At 39.1% G+C, this 20,555-nt stretch overlaps 1 protein-coding gene across 1 annotated transcript; it reads right to left on the reverse strand.

Moving 5' to 3' along the window:
* Positions 1-291: 291 nt before the first annotated feature.
* Positions 292-19,805, reverse strand: XB5735880.S (uncharacterized XB5735880 S homeolog). The gene is made up of 5 exons (XM_018260832.2): positions 19,272-19,805; positions 6,001-6,432; positions 4,304-4,588; positions 3,117-3,280; positions 292-572 (listed from the first exon to the last, which is right to left on the reverse strand). Exons 1-5 carry the CDS (start codon positions 19,333-19,335, stop codon positions 528-530), a joined length of 990 nt encoding a protein of 329 aa, XP_018116321.1. The 5' UTR covers positions 19,336-19,805; the 3' UTR covers positions 292-527.
* Positions 19,806-20,555: the final 750 nt, after the last annotated feature.

A 20,555-nucleotide genomic window follows, 5' to 3' on the forward strand; every position in this document is an offset into this window, starting at 1 on the left:
ATGCATGTATCTAAATTGCTGTTGCTAAGGGACATACAAGCATGAGACACATCCAAGTATGAGACAGTCTGTGGTCCTCTAATTGCTGCAGTGCTGTTACTCCTGGACGTTTTTATAAAGCAGCTTCTCACCATCATCTAATAAACATAATCCAGCCCTGAGTGATTCTAATGCACACAGATTATTTACGTGTGTTGTATGTTTATCACGGCATCTAGTTTCTATTAACAGGATAACTGCTGAAAGATTGTCACACATTAATATCATTCACACTATGAAAGTGAACTGAACTCATCACATTTCTGATTTAATGAGTGAAATACAATATATTTCATTTGGTCATATTATCATGGTGCCATCACCAAAGTACCCTGTAAAGCTAAAAGTGCAGTGGGAACAAAACAAGAACTGGGGGGGGGGACAGTTTATTAATCAGCATTCAGATTATTTTTGTCCCAGAATTTCCCTGTGGTTGCAAAAAAAAAAACATGTGCAAAATGAAGCTCAACGTGGTTACCGACTCTTCACTAGTAGCTGTATAGTGACAATGGTGTATCTTCCATCATGTCCTCCTAGAAAATGAAAGAGAACCGTGACAGGTACAGGAAACAAAGTACAAATTTAAAGGGATTCTGTCACAGGAAAACATGTATTCTTTTCAAAGAGCATCAGTTAATAATACTGGTTCAGCAGAATTTTGCACAGATTTTTTAATATTTCATTTTGAAATCTGACATGGTCATGTCGTGTTAGTTTCTCAGGTGCCCTCAGACAAGTGACATGTGCTCTGATAAACTTCACTCTTTATGGTGGCCATAGATGCAAAGATAATATTCAGTGCATGTATGGCAGGAGACAAGCCGACTGATATAGGATATAGGTTGGCTTGTCCATTAGCAGGTTGAAGAATTTCGATGAACAGAGGCCTGCTAAACTGCTGAATCGCCAGATGCAGGTAGAATTCTATTATTTCTACCTGTATATCTGACGATTCAGAGCTACACATCTGTATGCATCTGTATTGTAATTGACTGCAAGTTAATATTGCCTCCTATTGCCTCCTCCTTCTCTCCACAGTAGCCTATCAAGAGAACAATTGGAATGTAACCAGATAACAGCTCCCTGTTAGATATGAAAATAGCAATCAATAGTAAGAATCAAAGTCCCACTGCAACTCCTCCAGTTACATTGAGTAGGAGAAAGTGTCTTAAACTAATGAATATATAATGTACTGTTGTGCTGCACTGGTACAACTGATGTGTTTTCTTCAGAAACTCTACTATAGTTTATATAAACAAGCTGCTGTGTAGGCATGGGGGCAGCCATTAAAAACTGTAAAAGGAGAAAAGGCACAGGATATACAGCAGAAATTAGATAAGCTCTGTAGTATACAATGGGATTCTTTAGAACTTATCTGTTATCTACTGTGTATCCTGTGCTTGAATGGCTGCCCCCATGGCTACACAGCAGCTTGTTTATATAAACTATACTTGTGTTTTTGAAGCAAACATCCTAGTTTTACCAATGCAGGTCAACAGTACATTATATTGTGATTCATTTAAAACACTTTGATTTTTTTTTGGTTTTACTTTTCCTTTAAGCACATGTAGTATATCCCCCATGATCTACAGCAGGAAAAAAGATGAATTCACTACTTTACAAGTAACCTCTGACCTGAATTAAGTGAATAGAATTGTTCTCATTGTTAATTCACTGAGCAAGGTTTCACTATTACAATTCAGGAAATGCTCATATGATCGAATTTACCCCATAATCATCTCTCATCCCATGAACCTAAAACCCAAGCTGGAACAATGCCAATATATTGAACAGTCTGACATCCAAAACATATGTATAACAAAGGTCTGGAAATTCCACATCCTTTGGTACCTGAATTGTTTCATGGTACAGTGTATCTTTGTATCTCATTGATGTGAAGCTTTATAAAAAAAATTCTGATAAAAATAACTAACTTAAAAAAGGTTGTGTTTTTCTGCAAATGACCAAAAGCCATTATAGTCTGGCAATAGAGCAGCTAGTTTTCTAGCATGTTATTAAAACACCCATTTAAAATATCACCTGAGTTGGAATAAACTTCATTATAATGGGCATCTATGGCTAAGTCTTGGCTGAGAAAGGATAAATTGTCTTATGTTTTTCAAATGGGAGAAATTGACAATAATTGAATACTGTCACAACACAGGAAAGAGCTTCACCACATGTATTAGAAATTAGGTCCTACTGTAAAGTTGGTATTGACGTTTCAGATAGCGGAGACCTGGGTAAGTGATATAGATATATAGATATATATATATATATATATATATATATATATATATATATATATATATATATATATATATATATATAATATCGAAATGTGCCCCAGCACTCTCAGCAGTGTAGTCAGCGTCGACCTCGGTGCACGCTCCTGTGGGGGACCCCGTCACGTCCCCACTAGAAATATTCAGATAGAAGAATGAAGCAGCACACGATTCTTTGCAAAAGTGTATATTACAAATATAGCATCAATACAGCGACGTTTCGGGCAAGCTATATGCCCTTTATCAAGCCATGATAAAGGGCATATAGCTTGCCCGAAACGTCGCTGTATTGATGCTATATTTGTAATATACACTTTTGCAAAGAATCGTGTGCTGCTTCATTCTTCTATCTGAATATATATATATATATATATACACACAGTGTCGTACTGGGACACAAGGGGCCCACTTACAACCTTAGACCAGGGGCCCACTCTCAGTACTAATATTCTTCCTCTCCTCAATCAACCTCTATTCTCTCTCCATCTATTTAGCCTCTTTGTTCTCATAGAATAGAGAATGGCCATGAAATAGGCCAAAGGTTTAGCAGTCCAACACTGTATATATATCCTCTTAACAGAGAGAGTATGCATTGACTACTTACTAGACTGAACAATGGCATCCATCACCCATAATGCACTTTCCTGACAAAGTAGCAATCCTAACTACTCGGAAAGTGAGTAGTAGCTATCCCATTTGTCAGCATTAGTAGCACAATCCAAAAGAATACTGAATGAGAGAGGCAGTCACAATGGATTAGGATGGAAAATTCTAAGGTAATTTTTTCCTTACCATTGGAAGGTCCTGTAACCGTCGGAATTCTGTCCGTCTGTTGTTACGCCGGTAACGCTGAAAGCCAACCATGACTGCAACTGTGACAACCATGATTGTAAATATGGACACAATCATCACAAAGAGGGGGTTTGAGTTATTCTTTGAGTAGTAACTTGGTACATCTAGGCACAGAAGAGACACAATGAAGCCCACATTATGTTTTATTTGTTTAAAATCCTGATAAGGGTGCCAAATACTGTATAAAACCTAATCCTCCAGCCTGATTTTTTGCAGGCACTTTAAACTGACAATTTATGGGTAAAGGAGAGATCCATATTTTGTAAGACTTTTTATCAGTGTTAACAGATAAAATTGTCTATGATTAAATATGCTAATATTTACTTTATTCATCAAATTTTTTTATAACTTGTATAAATATATAAGCTGTTTGTATTTCTAGGAACGTTCCCCGCACTGCCTCAGCTGGATAGTAGAATGCATCCAATCCTCCACGGGTACACCGCTATCCCGATAGCTATCCCGATATACACACACTTGATAAAGGATCAACATGGATCCGAAACATGTTGTGTAGTAGCCTGAATAAACACATCACAGCATAAATTGCTATTTATGAGTGCTCTCCTCATTCTTGGAAATCTTTAAGTATATAAGCTGTTTGTTGCAATGACCAAAGAAATCTGCAAGAGCTATAGCACAATATGCAGTTGACTTAAATGTGTACCTGAAAAACTTGCCAGAAATAATTCTGAAATGAGTTGTTATGCATGCGTACAGTATATAATGGCAACTATTGCAACATGAATTTGGAACATCACACTTTACTATGCATGGTAACAACATTTATTCTTGTGCAAAAAATGGTCAATGTTAATGTGTGATGAAGAAATGGACTACATTGCCTATAATGGTTTTCATTCATCAGGTCATGAAACACAGTATCTAGTGGAAAGAAGTCTAAAGCAACCAGGCTCTGAGTATTCTTGAAAACTTTTCAACACCCATATGGGGGCTTCTTTTAAGTTCAACTCAAGAAGTGTTTGGACAAGTGGTAAATAATTTTCAATAATACTCAAAAAGTCCAGTTATTTTAGACCTATTTCCACTAGATATAATATAGGTTATATTTTTGCTCTACTTGCCAGACCATTCCACTTAATTGCTCTGTAACCCATAGTTCTCACCTTTTTCACCATCTCCAACATTTAGCACTGCAGGCCCCTTCTGTACTTCCACTCTAGTAGTATGAGTGGGTAAGGAGCTTGTTCTGGCTGGATTGCTAGGATTTGAGGTTGTTATTATGGAAATGCTGGTGGTGATAGCTGCCATCCAGCTGGTTAAAGATGCAGTGATTGTATGAGGAACCTGTGTAGTGTCTGTGGAATGCGGAGTGCTGTCCTGAGACATTATTGCTGGTAGACCATGAGAACTGGTTAGAGAATTTCTTCTGGTAAGGCTGTCTTCAGCATCTGGTGACATAAAAATACATACATGACAGTTACTTGTGTTCAAGAAATATAATCTATCACTTTCTCTCTTGATGAGTGATTCCCAATCTATGCCCTCTGGTATGCAACTAACAGCAATCCCTATAGCTATCCCATTCATGAGTTGCTGGTAATTGCATTTTAACAGCCTGAGAGAAAAAGGCTGCACCTCTAGGCACAGGCCCGCAGGGTGCCTATATAATAGATATGTCCCTTGCCTACCGTGAGTGCGGCAATTTGCAAAACACAAAAACAAGGGAAGAGTGACAATGACTACATGATTGTATTCTTTCCTCATAGTCATAATGTTCAATACAAAAGCAAAACGTAGAACTGATAGAGAAAGAGAAGGAGAGAGAGAGAGAGAGAGAGAGAGAGAGAGAGAGAGAGAGAGAGAAGCAAATGCAAGCCAACAAGATTATCAGTGCTTTACTAAAATAGATCATGATTAGTAATATCACTCCAAAGATTTCTTCTGTTTCTTCAATTCTAGTTTGTCATTTATTTAAAGTGCTATATACTGATATACAGCATATACTGCTATATACTGATAAACAGCAGCTCTCTAGGGGATATAGTAGGGATGCACCGAATCCAGGATTCGGTTCGGGATTCGAATCGGCCGAATCCTTCTGCCTGGCCCGAACCGAATCCAAATCCTAATTTGCATATGTAAATTAAGGGTGGGGAGGGAAATCACGTGACTTTTTGTCACAAAACAAGGAAGTAAAAAATGTTTTCCCCTTCCCACTCCTAATTTGCATATGCAAATTAGGGTTCGGTATTTGGCCAAATCTTTCGCAAAGGTTTCGGGGGTTCGGCCGAATCCAAAAAAGTGGATTCGATGCATCCCTAGGATACAGTACTTCGCTTGGCAAGCCCTGATATGAAATGTTCCTGACTTTTTTAATATAATATTCCTCCCCTTAATATACACACCATACCACAGCTGAGGCACTTTCCTAGAGATGGAAAATTTGGTATTTTTCAATCATAGTACTCAACCATCTGGGCATGTATAGATTTCGAGATTACTGTTTAACCATCAGGGCACGCATAAATAGTTAGACATTAAATGACATTATCCTGCAGTCTGGGGGGGTTCAAAGCTTATCTGCCCTAAAAACTTCCATCGGCCCCCTGAAAAGTAGCTGCAGCTTCTCTTCACATCTTGCTGTCCCAATAGCTTGATCCATCAGTTGTTACCCAACTACCCAATAAGCCACATGATCACATCTACAAATATGAAGTTTGTTTTCACACTACATAAACCTTTTATCCTGAAGACCCCATACTATGTTGGTCACAGTGGCTTCTAGCTGTACCTAAAGACACATCAACAAGCAAACAGGAATTCAAGTGAATTATCAATGAGTCAATAGAAAGTAACACACCTGTTATTTCCAGTGTACTTGTGGACACTGTTGACTGGCTTACCAGTTCAGACTGGGTAGGATATGCACTTGTTACCTCTCTCTCCATACTGTCTTGTGCAAAGAGTGTCCTACTAGGATCAAATGCAGGATTGGCATGCACTGTGAAACTTTCAGAAATATTTCCATTGGCTGCTGAATTCTCAGCTTCTGGCATTTTGTTTGGGAATATGATATCAGCCAATGATACATGCTGTTCTGTCACCGAGATGGTTTCTTGGCTCAGAGGTTGGATAGTGGTATCCGTATGCCCTGAGAGGCTGGGTCTCCATGTTTCATCTTGGACAGCTTTGAAATCCTCTGTCGAAGTGGGCACAGTACCAAGAATGCCAGGGCTTGTTGTTACTGGCTTGGGTGACTGTATGGTAACCTGTTCCGTGTTATAAATTTCTCCTAATAGAGAAAAGGGTACATAGTGATTAGAAGAGAAGAGAAATAAAATAGTAGAATGAAATTACAGTGAGAAATGCAAGACCTGCTTATTAAGTGGCTGGTTATTGTTAGCATAGTATTGCTAGCATCCTGGAAATGAGTCAGTTAATACGTGTGAATCTGAGCAATTAGCAGGGAAATATGGGGAAGGTTTAGAGCTAATGAAGGCAGCACGAATGAGGTATACAGGCAATGTGTGAGACAAAGTGGTGATTGGATTAACAAGGCAGGAATGTTGATAAAGAATGAATATATATATATATATATATATATATATATATATATATATATATATATATATATATGAATATATATATATATATGAATATATATATATATATATATATATATATATATATGTATACACACACAAAAAAATGGGACTCAACTCCCAGTCCATAAGCCAAAATACTGCAGTAATAGAAATAATTACATAAGAAAATCCACAAATATAAAAAGGCAATATTTATTCAACACCATGCCATAGCACCCTAATTAAAATTAATTAGGGTGCTATGGCATGGTGTTGAATAAATATTGCCTTTTTATATTTTTGGATTTTCTTATGTAATTATTTCTATTACTACAGTATTTGGCCTTATGGACTGGGGGTTGAGTCCCAATTTTTTGTATATATAGTTTCAATTGGTCTGCTTGTGGACACCCCAATCCATTTAGTCCAATATTACTATTTGTTTGATAGATCAGTATCTATAACCCACTTGAGAAATTCTACTATTAATTAAAGAATGAATATATATACTGTATAAATATATATATATATATATATATATATATATATATATATATATATATAATATATATATATATATATATATATATATATATATATATATATATATCTATCGGAGGAAGAAAATGTAATTACATGGTAAAACTGATTATTTGGACATAAATCAGTTAATAATCTCATAATAAATAATTTAAAAACATTAGGTGTGCAAGAAAAATTCAGATTTTACTGATTTACTGTTTCAACAAGTCACAAGGATTCTGTCAGTAATGGTACGTGTGCCACTAGTAGATGCAAACTGTCCTGCTGGCCCAGTCCAACCCTGCAAACAAGTGCCAGGTTTACTTTTGTCTCATCGACTGGTTGCAATCATGGATGCCTCCAGTCTTATCAAACATTTTCTGCAAACTGGAAAATGAAATTCAATGTTGATAAATGCAAGGTTATGCACGTTGGCAGAAATAATATACTGTAAATGCAAGTTATACACTAAATGGTAGTGTGTTGAGAGTTTCCTTAACTAAGAAGGGTCGAGGGGGGTTATTGTAGATAACATGTTGTTATTCTGCTAATTCTGAGCAGTGTCATTCTGTGGCCAAAAAAGTTACCAAAGTTTTGTCTTGCATAAAAAAAGGGCATAAACTCAAGAGATGAAATTATAATGTTGCTTCTTTATAGGCCCTTGTTAAGGCCTTGCCTGGAGTATGCAGTGCAGTTTTGGGCTCCAGTCCTTAAGAGGGATATACAGTAAATGAGTTGGAGAGAGTGCAGAGACTAAACTGGCTGCAACTAAACTGGTTGGAGGGATGGAAGATTTAAATTATGATTTTAGACTGTCACGGTTGGGGTTGCAAGGGGACATGATTACACAAGAACATTAGAGGACGTTACAGACAAACAGAGCGGGGCCAAGTCATCATTGCACCCCAAGCCTCCTGCATGTGTGCATTTTTGCGCATCAGAATGCACTCGGTCTCAGAGTAGTGCATGCCAGGAGTGAAGACAGGCTTTCCATGCGGGCCAAGAGGGGGAGGCAGGAGTTCTGTGTTGGCTGACAACTTCAGGAACTAGGGGCAGCCAGGAAGAAGAGGTACGTTCTTGGCACCCCTGTACCTCTGCGCTCTAGGCACGTTCCTATTATTAGTGTTTATATTCATTAAATGCATATTCTGTCCCCACAGACTTTTAAATGCCTTTTTCTTCTTTCCTATTCATTTCTTTACTATTAAGCCACATACAGTGATTCTTGGTGCTTCTATATTAAATTGAGAACAATAACAATTTAATATATTTTAAATGAGACCCATTTATGTTCTGTGTTTTAAGCTGAAAGCATAATGCCCCAATCTATGATCTGAAGGGCAGCCCTCAATGCACTAAAATTAGTTTATAGCATACTCCTAAAATTCATTTGCTGGACTCCTGGACAATCAGTGAAGAGCTCCACCCATTAGACTTTAGCCCCCACGTTTTCTAATGTCACCTCCTCCTTTATATTAGCTTTTAAATCTTGCCTCGCATACAGACATACACCTCCTCCTTTTCTATTGCCTCTGTCCCTCCGTAACAAAGTATAGCCGCTAATATTAACTGCCCAGTCATGCGACTCATTCAGCCATGTTTCGGCCACACCAATCATGTCAGATTTCTTCTCCAGCACCAGCACCTCCTCCAGCTCTTCCATTTTACCAGTCAGACTCCTTGCATTTGCAAACATGCATTTAATACTGGAACCATATTGAACATATGAAATGTGGTCCTCACTGTCCTTAACAGTACCACTATCCAAATCTCCCCCCCCCCCATTTTACCTTCCTTTGCCCACTACCTCATCTAACTTGTCTACCACCTAATCCTTTACTGATCCCCCACGTCTAGTTTAAAATCTCCTCCAACCCTCCATCTTCTATCCCAAAACAGCTGCACCATCATCATTGAGGTCAAGCTTATCCCTGGCAAAGAGCCTGTAGCCGATTCAGAAATCAGCCCAGTTCTCTGCCCTGAGTGCTGCAAGTTACCCCCTTAGAATCTGCAGTTCAGATTCCAAGATGAAAACCCACCTGCATCTCTCACATGTAAATACTGCATGGTACTGCTCAGATAGCAGATCAGCAGATAGCATTTACTGTAAAGTAATGTACATCGTTTCTCCCTTCTACAGGACCTTTACAGTTTCACATCAACACAATATAACTGTCGCCCCACACAAGCCTGTCATAGACATTATTAGGTAGGTCCGAAGTGATAATTTGAAGCCTTGGGCAATCTGCATACCTGCCAACCTCAATAAATTGTAAAAGAACAAAAAAAGGGGGGAAATGACTTCATGGATTACACTTACAGTATAGGTAAAATGAGACAAAGGCCCTTCTTTAAGATTTGACATTATACAGACCATTTATGAATCTGAAAAATAATGATAGTAAGTTACATCTGTGATTATAGAGGATTAAAGTATCCCCAGTTAATCATAAACAATTGGGTATGTGGCTAATGTCTCCGTGTCCTATTCTGGTTTTTGGTTCATTTAATTGTTTTTATTGCCAATTTCCAGATCAAGGGGAGAGGTGGATTTAAAACAGTACCTTCAGGACCTATAGGTTGTATTTTCTTTCTTGTTCTTAGACCTGTAAAAATCAATCAGCAGTGGGGGAGAACAGCAGTAGACAGATAATTGCTGTCAATACCAGCGCAGATTGTGCTTCTGTTTATTTATCCTTGTCTTCCATCAGACCTACACTACTGAACCACTTTATAGACTTACTGATGGGGCAACAACATGGTAAAAAAAGTGGCACATACAAAAGTAGGCATACCACTAACTACTTCAATTTTTAGCTGACTGGCCATCGGGAACTGAATTACGCAGGAACACCTATAATGAAAGTTGACAGGGAGTGCTGGGACTTGTAGTACAATAATATCGGGAGTGCCGCGTCCATCTCTAGGCTAGAGAGAAGTGCTTCTAGGAGTCTGCTTAAGAACACCTGCAGCTCTACAATAATTTTATGGGTTTAAAGTACATCAAGGAACAATAACTCAAAAAAATATTTAAGGAATGACTGTATAATGTACTGTTGCCTTGCACTGGTAAAACGGGAGTGTTTGTTTCAGAAACACTACTATACTTTACATAAATGATCTGCTGTGTAGCCATGGGGGCAGCCATTCAAGCAGAGGATACGCAGTAGATAAAAGATGAGTTCTGAAGAATCCCATTGTATACTACAGAGCTTATCTGTTATCTGCTGGGCATCCTGTGCCTTTTCTCCTTTTTCAGCTTTGAATGGCTGCCCTCATGGCTACACAACAGCTTGTTAACTATTGTAACGTTTCTGAAGCAAACACATCAGATTTACCAGCGCAGGGCAACAGTGCTGCACAGTGAAACACTTTCATCTTTTTGTGTTACTGTTCCTTTAAACAGAATAAAAGCACTGGATAAGCATAAAAGTTATTTGGAGCCAGACTGAAACTTAATAAAACCAATAAATTAACAGCGGATATAAAAATCCAAGGCGTCTAGAAGTTTCTGTTGGGTAAAGGGTTCCCTGGAGGAGGAGAAGGGGGCAGCTGGACATTGATTCTCATGCTCTCCTACGCAAGTCTTTATATAATTCCCACTTGTGAAGCAGCGTGACTGTGGCAGGATGGTATGCTTCATATCTTTTGTAGCCCTGCTAAGCAACAATAGCTCCAGAACCCCCAACTCCTCCAGGATGAACTCCAGCCCTTGCTCCCTGACGTGTCAACTGCCTCTCCAGACAGCCTCTCAAACAAGACCCTATTAGGAAAAGCTCTGTGGTTTTGTACTGACGCACATACTGGGGAATATCCTAAATATTTGCAAAGCTTTGAGACAAAGGGAAACACAGTGTATATCATGAGGAATCCCACCCACGTGTGTATCCAGGCTTCAGGCTTAGCTCACAGTCTAACTACCTGAACTCCCTTCACACAGCAGAGGAAAATAAAAGATATGACTGATGTCAGTTTCTGTTTTTATTCCTCAACAGGCCTGCTCTTGCTGAACTACAACTCTCATAATATCTTTCCTCCACAAGAGTACTTATTTTATTATAATAAAATGGGATAGTATATAATGCATGCATTTGTGCAGTGCTATATATTTATATATATATATAAGCAGTTTCTTAGAGACAAAGACACAGTCGGTGCATGATTGGGTTAGTTTCCACCATCTTTGTTTGAAAAGACTGCGTTGGCGCATTAATTGATGTCATATATGTAATTTATCAATATATTGCAATTGGTATTTTTGTTTAGAGATTATGATACTTTTCATAAAAAACAAACAGATAATGTCAGCTCAAACCTACCAAGATTTCAATGAAGTGACTTGGAAAGGGGAAAGTCTGAATTTTGGCCCCCATGAAAATAAAAGAAGATTCTTCTTAGATATTTATAAAATCACAGAAATATCATACTTTTAATTGTGATGGTCATGATAGATATTAATCGTGATTTTGCTAAATATTTCTTATTATTAACGTGTGATTTTTTTTTTGTCCAGAATAGCCAATATTATATATTTTAAGGAACATGCGTTGAAAAACAAGTTACAGTTCATAAACCTTCTAATAAACAGGGTATATTTCTTACATGAAGAAGGGAATAGTAAGCTTGTGTGTAGTATTTGCATACGTTTGCTAACTTTAGTTTATGTGTATAAGACACTCGTACAATCGCATCTTTATTCTGATCCTTTCCATAAGCCAATCAATCTCAGTGCCTTTACTATAACAGCAAAACGCCTGCTGATGAAGTCTGGGGAAGGAAAGAATATGCACAATGGTCCCAGTGTTTGGAAGTTCTGTTTAGTTTACCTGAATCTTAAGGATCACATAGTTCCTTGTGATGCCTACTGCCAATGCGTTGCTGAAAAATTATATTAATAAACTGTTCTGCAACATACAAAAGTCTTCCCACACAGAAACCATTGGGCCAGTGTATTCTAAAGAATAAAGTAAGCTTTTTTATGATTAAAAGTCATTGATAAAATACAAAATAAACTATATTATATCTGCTTACCAATGACATTGTATGTATTCATGAGAAAAAGAACCCCAATTGCCTCCCACTCGTACAGCAGTTCCTCAAATGTTAAACTACCTATAAAGTATTTTGTGATTGCTGAAGGCAATCACTAACCAATAAAATTAATAATGTGCTTGGTTAAAACAAAATAAGATTACATTAAAGTGCAAGTGCTATAAGAATTTATTCTATTGATTATACTTTAACTTAAAGGTTAATAAATACTTGATACAATTAATACTCCGCACAAATTAATAGCCTTATGATACAGTGTATTATCAGGTACCTTATGTTTTCACCCACAATCAATCCGACCAAGGAATTAATTAGAATAAGGATACTAAAGTGCTTTAAGTGCTGATTAGATTATTATAAGATGGCAATTACTATGAATTCATAATTGCTTCCAAATTAATTGATTATAAAGTGCTAGACAGTGCCAAGTAATTAATAATAAATAGATAATAAATAGTGTAGTTGATATAAGGAGGACCACAATTGATGGGATAAATAATTGTTAAAAACACACAGAATGCTCAGGTTAAAAAGGTTTTAAGCAAGAAATGGAAAATTGCAGTAGGTGGAGTTGTCCCAAAAACTGCTACCTAAATTGTTTTCTATCCCTGGGACACCACAAAGATAAGGAGGCAGAGTATCCGGGACTTGTGGTCTTGTTTGTTAATCTAAATCCTATTCTGTGGAGAAACTAAGTGAGCCTAAAAAACCACAAATCCACGGGCTCTTGTGAGCTTTAGTAGCAGAGAAGAGAGAGATACCCGAGCACTAGGTAGAAGTAGATTTCTTTCCCACCCCTTCTATTCCGTTTCCCAAAGACCGAAATTATTCTAAAATTTTAAGTTAAAAGGATTCCAAACGCCGACGCGCGTTTCGCAGTGATAGCTTTATCAAGGCGTAATAAGAGCGTACCCCCAGCATCGGGTTTAAATCACTTCCTTAAGGTGCGTCACTATAGGAAATATCGCGAGACTTAAACCCTACTCGCAATGGTCAGTGTATCTATCGCGAGGATTAGCTACCATGTGTTGTCATGGATACCATGTAGCGTACGTATAGCGTTTAATGCAGAAAATCATATACTTATTGCAACTATTTGGCATATCTAAAACAAATCGCAGATATCACTGCCAGCATTCTATGATATCTGCGATTTGTTTTAGATATGCCAAATAGTTGCAATAAGTATATGATTTTCTGCATTAAACGCTATACGTACGCTACATGGTATCCATGACAACACATGGTAGCTAATCCTCGCGATAGATACACTGACCATTGCGAGTAGGGTTTAAGTCTCGCGATATTTCCTATAGTGACGCACCTTAAGGAAGTGATTTAAACCCGACGCTGGGGGTACGCTCTTATTACGCCTTGATAAAGCTATCACTGCGAAACGCGCGTCGGCATTTGGAATCCTTTTAACTTAAAATTTTAGAATAATTTAGGTCTTTGGGAAACGGAATAGAAGGGGTGGGAAAGAAATCTACTTCTACCTAGTGCTCGGGTATCTCTCTCTTCTCTGCTACTAAAGCTCACAAGAGCCCGTGGATTTGTGGTTTTTTAGGCTCACTTAGTTTCTCCACAGAATAGGATTTAGATTAACAAACAAGACCACAAGTCCCGGATACTCTGCCTCCTTATCTTTGTGGTGTCCCAGGGATAGAAAACAATTTAGGTAGCAGTTTTTGGGACAACTCCACCTACTGCAATTTTCCATTTCTTGCTTAAAACCTTTTTAACCTGAGCATTCTGTGTGTTTTTAACAATTATTTATCCCATCAATTGTGGTCCTCCTTATATCAACTACACTATTTATTATCTATTTATTATTAATTACTTGGCACTGTCTAGCACTTTATAATCAATTAATTTGGAAGCAATTATGAATTCATGGTAATTGCCATCTTATAATAATCTAATCAGCACTTAAAGCACTTTAGTATCCTTATTCTAATTAATTCCTTGGTCGGATTGATTGTGGGTGAAAACTTAAGGTACCTGATAATACACTGTATCATAAGGCTATTAATTTGTGCGGAGTATTAATTGTATCAAGTATTTATTAACCTTTAAGTTAAAGTATAATCAATAGAATAAATTCTTATAGCACTTGCACTTTAATGTAATCTTATTTTGTTTTAACCAAGCACATTATTAATTTTATTGGTTAGTGATTGCCTTCAGCAATCACAAAATACTTTATAGGTAGTTTAACATTTGAGGAACTGCTGTACGAGTGGGAGGCAATTGGGGTTCTTTTTCTCTTGTTTATAGAATTAATTGAAATCACTGACTTAGGTCAGACCTCTGCCTCCGCCGTGGGTTTAAATTAAGTTTAAAAGGATCACTTTGTTTTTGTAATTGTATGTATTCAGATTAAGACATTAATTCCACTACACTAAGCAGGTATCTGATAAGAGAATAACATGGTTTGTAGGAGGTTTCTTACAGAGTGAAATAAGAGTTCTTGCATGTTCATATGAGAGATGAGAAAGCTTAATAAAGCCTTAGTGACCTTTAATTTAACAGAATCACAGGATGCCATCTTCTTAAAATGTCAATTCATCAGACTTTGGCCTTCTAGAGCTACAATGGCCATTTGGAAGTGGAGTTATTTTGAAGGCCAAAGAGACATGGAGAATGAACTGCTGAGGGCTGAAAAGCATGTAGTATGTAGTCCGTGTCCTCTGGTGGAAAGAAGCAACACCAACACAACATTTCATTATAATTAGATATTGGCATCTTACATGTGTTTGCTTTTATATATTATAAAAGCATAAAAATGTATGTAACCCCAACAGTCATACAATACAATACCCTGAGATATTCTAAGGAGGAGGACCAAACACCTTTTGCACATAAACTCTTGAAAGATGCCTTACAATTGCTTCCAGAGGTCTCTCTGCACTTTTGTAGCAGCCCCATAACACCTAAGTAATCCCCTTGTAACTCTCCACTAACCTTGCAAGTTGCTGCAGTGTGGCGACCCTTCTTTACTTGGGTTATCACACAGGGCACATGCTCTAGGACAGTGATCCCCAACCAGTAGCTCGTGAGCAACATCTTGCTCTCCAACCCCTTGGATGTTGCTCTCAGTGGCCTCAAAGCAGGTGCTTATTTTTCAATTCCAGGCTTGGAGGCAAGTTTTGGTTGTATAAAAACCAGGTGCACTGCCAAACAGGGTTTCAATGTAGGTTGACAATCCACCTAGGGGCTACCAAATGGCCAATCACAGCACTTATTTGGCACCCCAAGAACATTTTTCATGCTTGTGTTGCTCCCCAACTCTTTTTTCTTCTAGATTTTGCTCACGGGTTCAAAAGGTTGGGATCCCTGCTCTAGGAACTTGCACTAGGCACACATCTCCAATCTTTGATAAGGAGGAGGGACATGGGGGTTGAATTTAAAGGTGGCCATAGCATAAAGCAGATTTTGCATTGTTAAATGACAGATTTTAGGACAATCCTAGGACAATTAAATTGTGTACAGGTATGGGATCCATTATCCGGAAACCCGTTATCCAGAAAGTTCCAAATTACGGAAAGGCCATCTCCCATAGACTACATTTTATCCAAATAATCCAAATTTTCAAAACCGATTTGCTTTTTCTCTGTAATAATAAAACAATACCTTGTACTTGATCCAAACTAAGATATAATTAATCCTTATTAATAACAGAAACATTTGGTTTATTAAATGCATTCATGATTTTCTAGTGGACTTAAGGTTTGAAGATCCAAATTTCGGAATGATCCGGAAAGCCGCAGGTCCCGAGCAATCTGGATAACAGGTCCCATACCTGTACTTATCATCACATTGCAAAAAATCATACAATGTGTGATCACTATGACCACATTGTTCCAACAGTCGATCAAAAAGTTTTAAAAATTTTTATTGTTAAATGATGAAATTGGTTAGTGGATGGGATGATCAGATAATCATCATTAAACAAACATTTTCTGTATGTTGAAGGGTTGGGCTAAATGTGAAATTTAACAAAGACAAAAGTCTCCTCACATATCATGAACCATTGATGAATGAATCGTTTGTTAAAATAATCATTTTGCAGAGAAGATTGTTTTCAGGGAAGTATTGAAGTCTGAGATTTTATTTTTTTTATTTTTTCAGCATCACATTAGATTGTCCTTGCAGCTTCCAAATTGCTTCCCTGGGGACCAAATCAGCAGCTCCCATGTGAGTGATGAGGTGAGAATAGCAGATGTTAGCCTAAATACAGCCAGACAGACTGAGTGGTTGATTTATGCCTGGGGGAATATGGGTGTGTGAAACGGAAGAACTGTCCCTTGCGGCAACATTTATTTCACACTCAGTGGCCAGGAAAAGAAAATGACAGGTTTAAATGAGACAGGTTTAGGCTTGATGTTAGAATGACACAACCTTCAGTAAAAAAAACCCAGAAACATATTTATCAGGGATTAGATTTTTAGACCCAACTAGAACTAGAACTCCTGTGCCTTGGAGTGGAGCCAGTGTGGCAGGGATATACTGTTGGGTGTGGTGAATAACAAAAAGAGTGTGGGGAGAAAACTGGGCTGTAGAGATGTGTAGGTCGGGCAGGTTCGGTTTCATTTCACCCACCCTGCCCTTGACTTTACAGTGCCCCGCTTCCACCTGCAGCAGCCTTTACTTATAGGCAAATATGAGGTCTGCTCACCCTCTTTGTGACATCAGAGATGGAAGGCTCTATAAATACAGGTGACTTGCTAGGTAGGGTTGGCAGCAGACGGTTAAGCTGGCCATAGATGTAAAGGTTTTTAAAAGATCCGATCGTCATCGTGAGACCACGATTATCTCAAAATGATCGTACGAATTTTCCATCAACTAAAAAGCCCATTTCAGGCGATATTGCCAGGAAAATAAAGGGTAGCTGCCTGCTTGTCCCTGCAAACTAGCACTGGGACCGATAAAGATTTTTTAACCTGGCCAATCAATTCTCTGACAGATGTCGGCCTAAAAATCGTAAGATGTACGATTGTTCGAATCCCACTAACCGCACGATAATTTCGAAGGATTGGTCGGACTTCACTAAAATCGGTCGTTCGGCAAGAGAAATCTTTGCGTCTATGGGGAACTTTAGGGTCAAGTGTGGGTTGAGAAATAGTCAATCTGCACATCACTACTGAACTGCCATTCGTTTATATGAACAGGTATTTGGGGGTTTCGGACTTATAAATTTTAAGTTTTGAGCACATAGCTGGCACTCTGTATAGTGATTTGTGGCTTTCTCATTTGTTATGGATACCTGATATTTACAGTAAAACCTTTTCTTGTACCTGTCACTGAATATATAATTTAAACACCATCTGCTCCTGACTCAGTCACAGCAATTGTCACAATGTTTCACTTATATAGGGCGGGATGAGGGATAAGATGCCACGGCCAATATTAGATCTAAAGGAACGAGAAACTCAATACAGTTTCCTCTAAAAACAAATGAATAATGTCCATTCACTTGTTTCTTGCAAAAACAAGTTTAAGGTATCTTCATTTCCATTTTTGAGTTGTGTTATAAAGTATATTGAATAATTTGCATTTTGTAGTTTAAACCTGCTTTCAAACACTTTTTTGGTGCTTGGGGTACCTGGGAATGTCACAGGAGCAACACTGTATAACCAGACATTTTAAAAGTTTGATTATTGTCTTGTCACCTTGTTATAGATAGAAATCAGCTGTTTACTTGTTCACTGTTTACAAATCAGCTGTTAACATATTCAGCAGCTTTCCAGTTTGCAATTTTGGTAATCCGGTTGATAGGGTCCAAAACATGACCCCAGCAACCATGCACTGATTTGAATGAGAGACTGGAATATGAATAGGAGACGCCCTGATTAGAAAGATGAATAATAAAAAGTAGCAATAACGATACATTTGTAGCTTTACACAACAATTGTTTTTAAATGGGGTCAGTGACCTCCATTTGAAAGCTGGAAAGAGACAGAAGAAAAAGGCAAATTGTTTAAAAACTACAAAAAAGCAAAAAACTATTAAAAAGTTACTTAAGGCCCCAATACACTGGCTGATCAAAGATGCCGACAGACTGAATCGGCAGCTTATTGGTCCGTGTGTGGAGCCATCCGACAGGCGTCCCGAGACTCCCGATCGATATCTGGCCGAATGTCGGGCAGATGCCGATCGGGCAGGTTAAAAAATCCCGTCAGTTGTGCCCGCATGTTTTCGTTGATGCGGTCACATGATCAGACAGGCCGTATGCCTCCATTCTCCCTAGGGCCCAACGATCGGATCAGCATGATATCGCCCACTTCAATATGGGCATATCGGAGAGCGATGTCGCCAAGCAAGCGCATCTCCCTGTGTACGGCCACCTTTAGTTTTGGCCATTATAGAACAAAATGTAAAAAAAACCCAGGTCCCAAGCATTGTGGATAATAGATCTCATAGATGTACAGTATATACTTGACTTTTGAGGCAGATTTGGAGCAGCCCCTAGCGCTGTAATGTATGTGAGTTGCTGGAGATGTGCAGAAGCTCTTACCCATTTATAGGTGCAGTTATACAACTTCAGCACTAGACCTAAGGGCAGGGGACAAGTTGTCAAAATCAGTGACTTTAGTGCCATCCAACCTCTCCCTCCCGGCAGTCCAGTTGTACGAGGGATGATTGCGCCCTCGTGTGGCTGCCGCTGGACTTGCAGCTGTCTCTATGGAACGATACGGGATAATTGGGCAGGAACTGGAGGGCAAGTCACGGTGTTTGTGTGGCACCAATACCTCGGGCTTAAAACTCAATGCTCCGGATCTCTAAGTCCCTAATAAGCGCGGCTCCTGTAGGATCACAATAATAGTGATAACGTGACACAAGTTTGGCACCAGTCTTTGCCATTGAGTGTTTAAACTGTCAGCGCGGCGAACCCACTATGTCCGAATCTCCGAGGCTTCTCGGGGAGCGCAGAGGAAAACAAGTTGTACAAAACTGCCAGATGAATCCTTACCTGTGACCCGAGAGCCGAGGAAAAAGCACAGGACACCGAGCACAACCGCAACTCCACGCCCCATCTTCAGCCGCTCCAGCCAGTCCCGAGTCGCCGCTGCCACGTGTTGCAGCCAATTTAATCACCTGTGAGGACCTCGCTATCTTATGGCGTCACGGCAGCTCCTCATTGTGTGACGTCACGTCCTTGCCGATTTCTTTCAGGAGACAGCAGCTGAGCAGTTTAAACAACTCAGATGTGAAAGGCAAAACTGCACGTAATCCTGACGTCACGTAAGCAACAGTGTCACAGTGAGTGACGTCAAGGTTCCCTTTTGGCCTTTTACCTGACCAGGACTCCCCGATCTATTGGTACTCCCTCTTTCTCTTGCCAGTATAAGTAACAAAAGGCACAGCTCTTGTCCCTCCCTCCTAGTCCCCGCTGATTGGGCGCCTTTATTCTAGAGTCTGCAGGGATGGAGCTGGCTGTGGGTGTAGGTGATATTCATTATTTAGCAGCAGAAGCAAGAATCAAAACTCCATAAATCCCCCAGGGAGAAGGTGAAAGAGGCTGGAGTGTATTATTAGCACTGTGCAACTGTCAGCATTGTAATAGCACAGGGCTGAGTGGCTGCCATCAGGGGCGATCCTGGCCCCTCTGCCGCCTGAGGCAGCAGCAGTTGCTGCTGCCCCCCCTCCCCTGGAAATTCGCTCTTAAAGTACCAGGAGCAGCATTTTTGCTGCCCCTGGTACCTAGTGGGGCGCTGCTGCCTGAGACGACAGCCTCAACTCGCCTCATTGGCGAAGCACCCCTGGCTGCCATCTTCAACACTGAACTGACCCCAATGTAAGACACTGCAGGGCACTTTAGAAACATTGGATTCCCTGAAACATGTCACCAAATCGTTGCTGGGATTGGTCGCTGCTGATATTGCAGTTAGTGTCACATTTGCTGCTCAGTGCCATTACAATTGGTTCAAATTGGAACATAGATACTCACACCTCTGATTGCTATATAATAATTGATTTGGTAAGCTGATCATTGATATTTATTGCAAAATAAACGGTTGCCTTTTAACAAAGCAAAGATGATCGAAAAGCTAAAAGAGCAATGATGGCAAGAAGGCAGATCCATCAAATTCAGCCTGAAACCGGCATAACCTATAGTTGATCCAGAGGAAGGCAAAACCACCACCTAAAGCTGTCGTTTTGTTTGACTCAGAGTAGAAGGAATGCTTCTTATCTAAAGGGATGCTGCCCATACATGTATTAGAAATAACCCCAGTGTGTGTTAAGCAATGTTCCA

The sequence above is a fragment of the Xenopus laevis genome, chromosome 4S, assembly GCF_017654675.1.
Source record: "Xenopus laevis strain J_2021 chromosome 4S, Xenopus_laevis_v10.1, whole genome shotgun sequence".
Taxonomy (NCBI): domain Eukaryota; kingdom Metazoa; phylum Chordata; class Amphibia; order Anura; family Pipidae; genus Xenopus; species Xenopus laevis.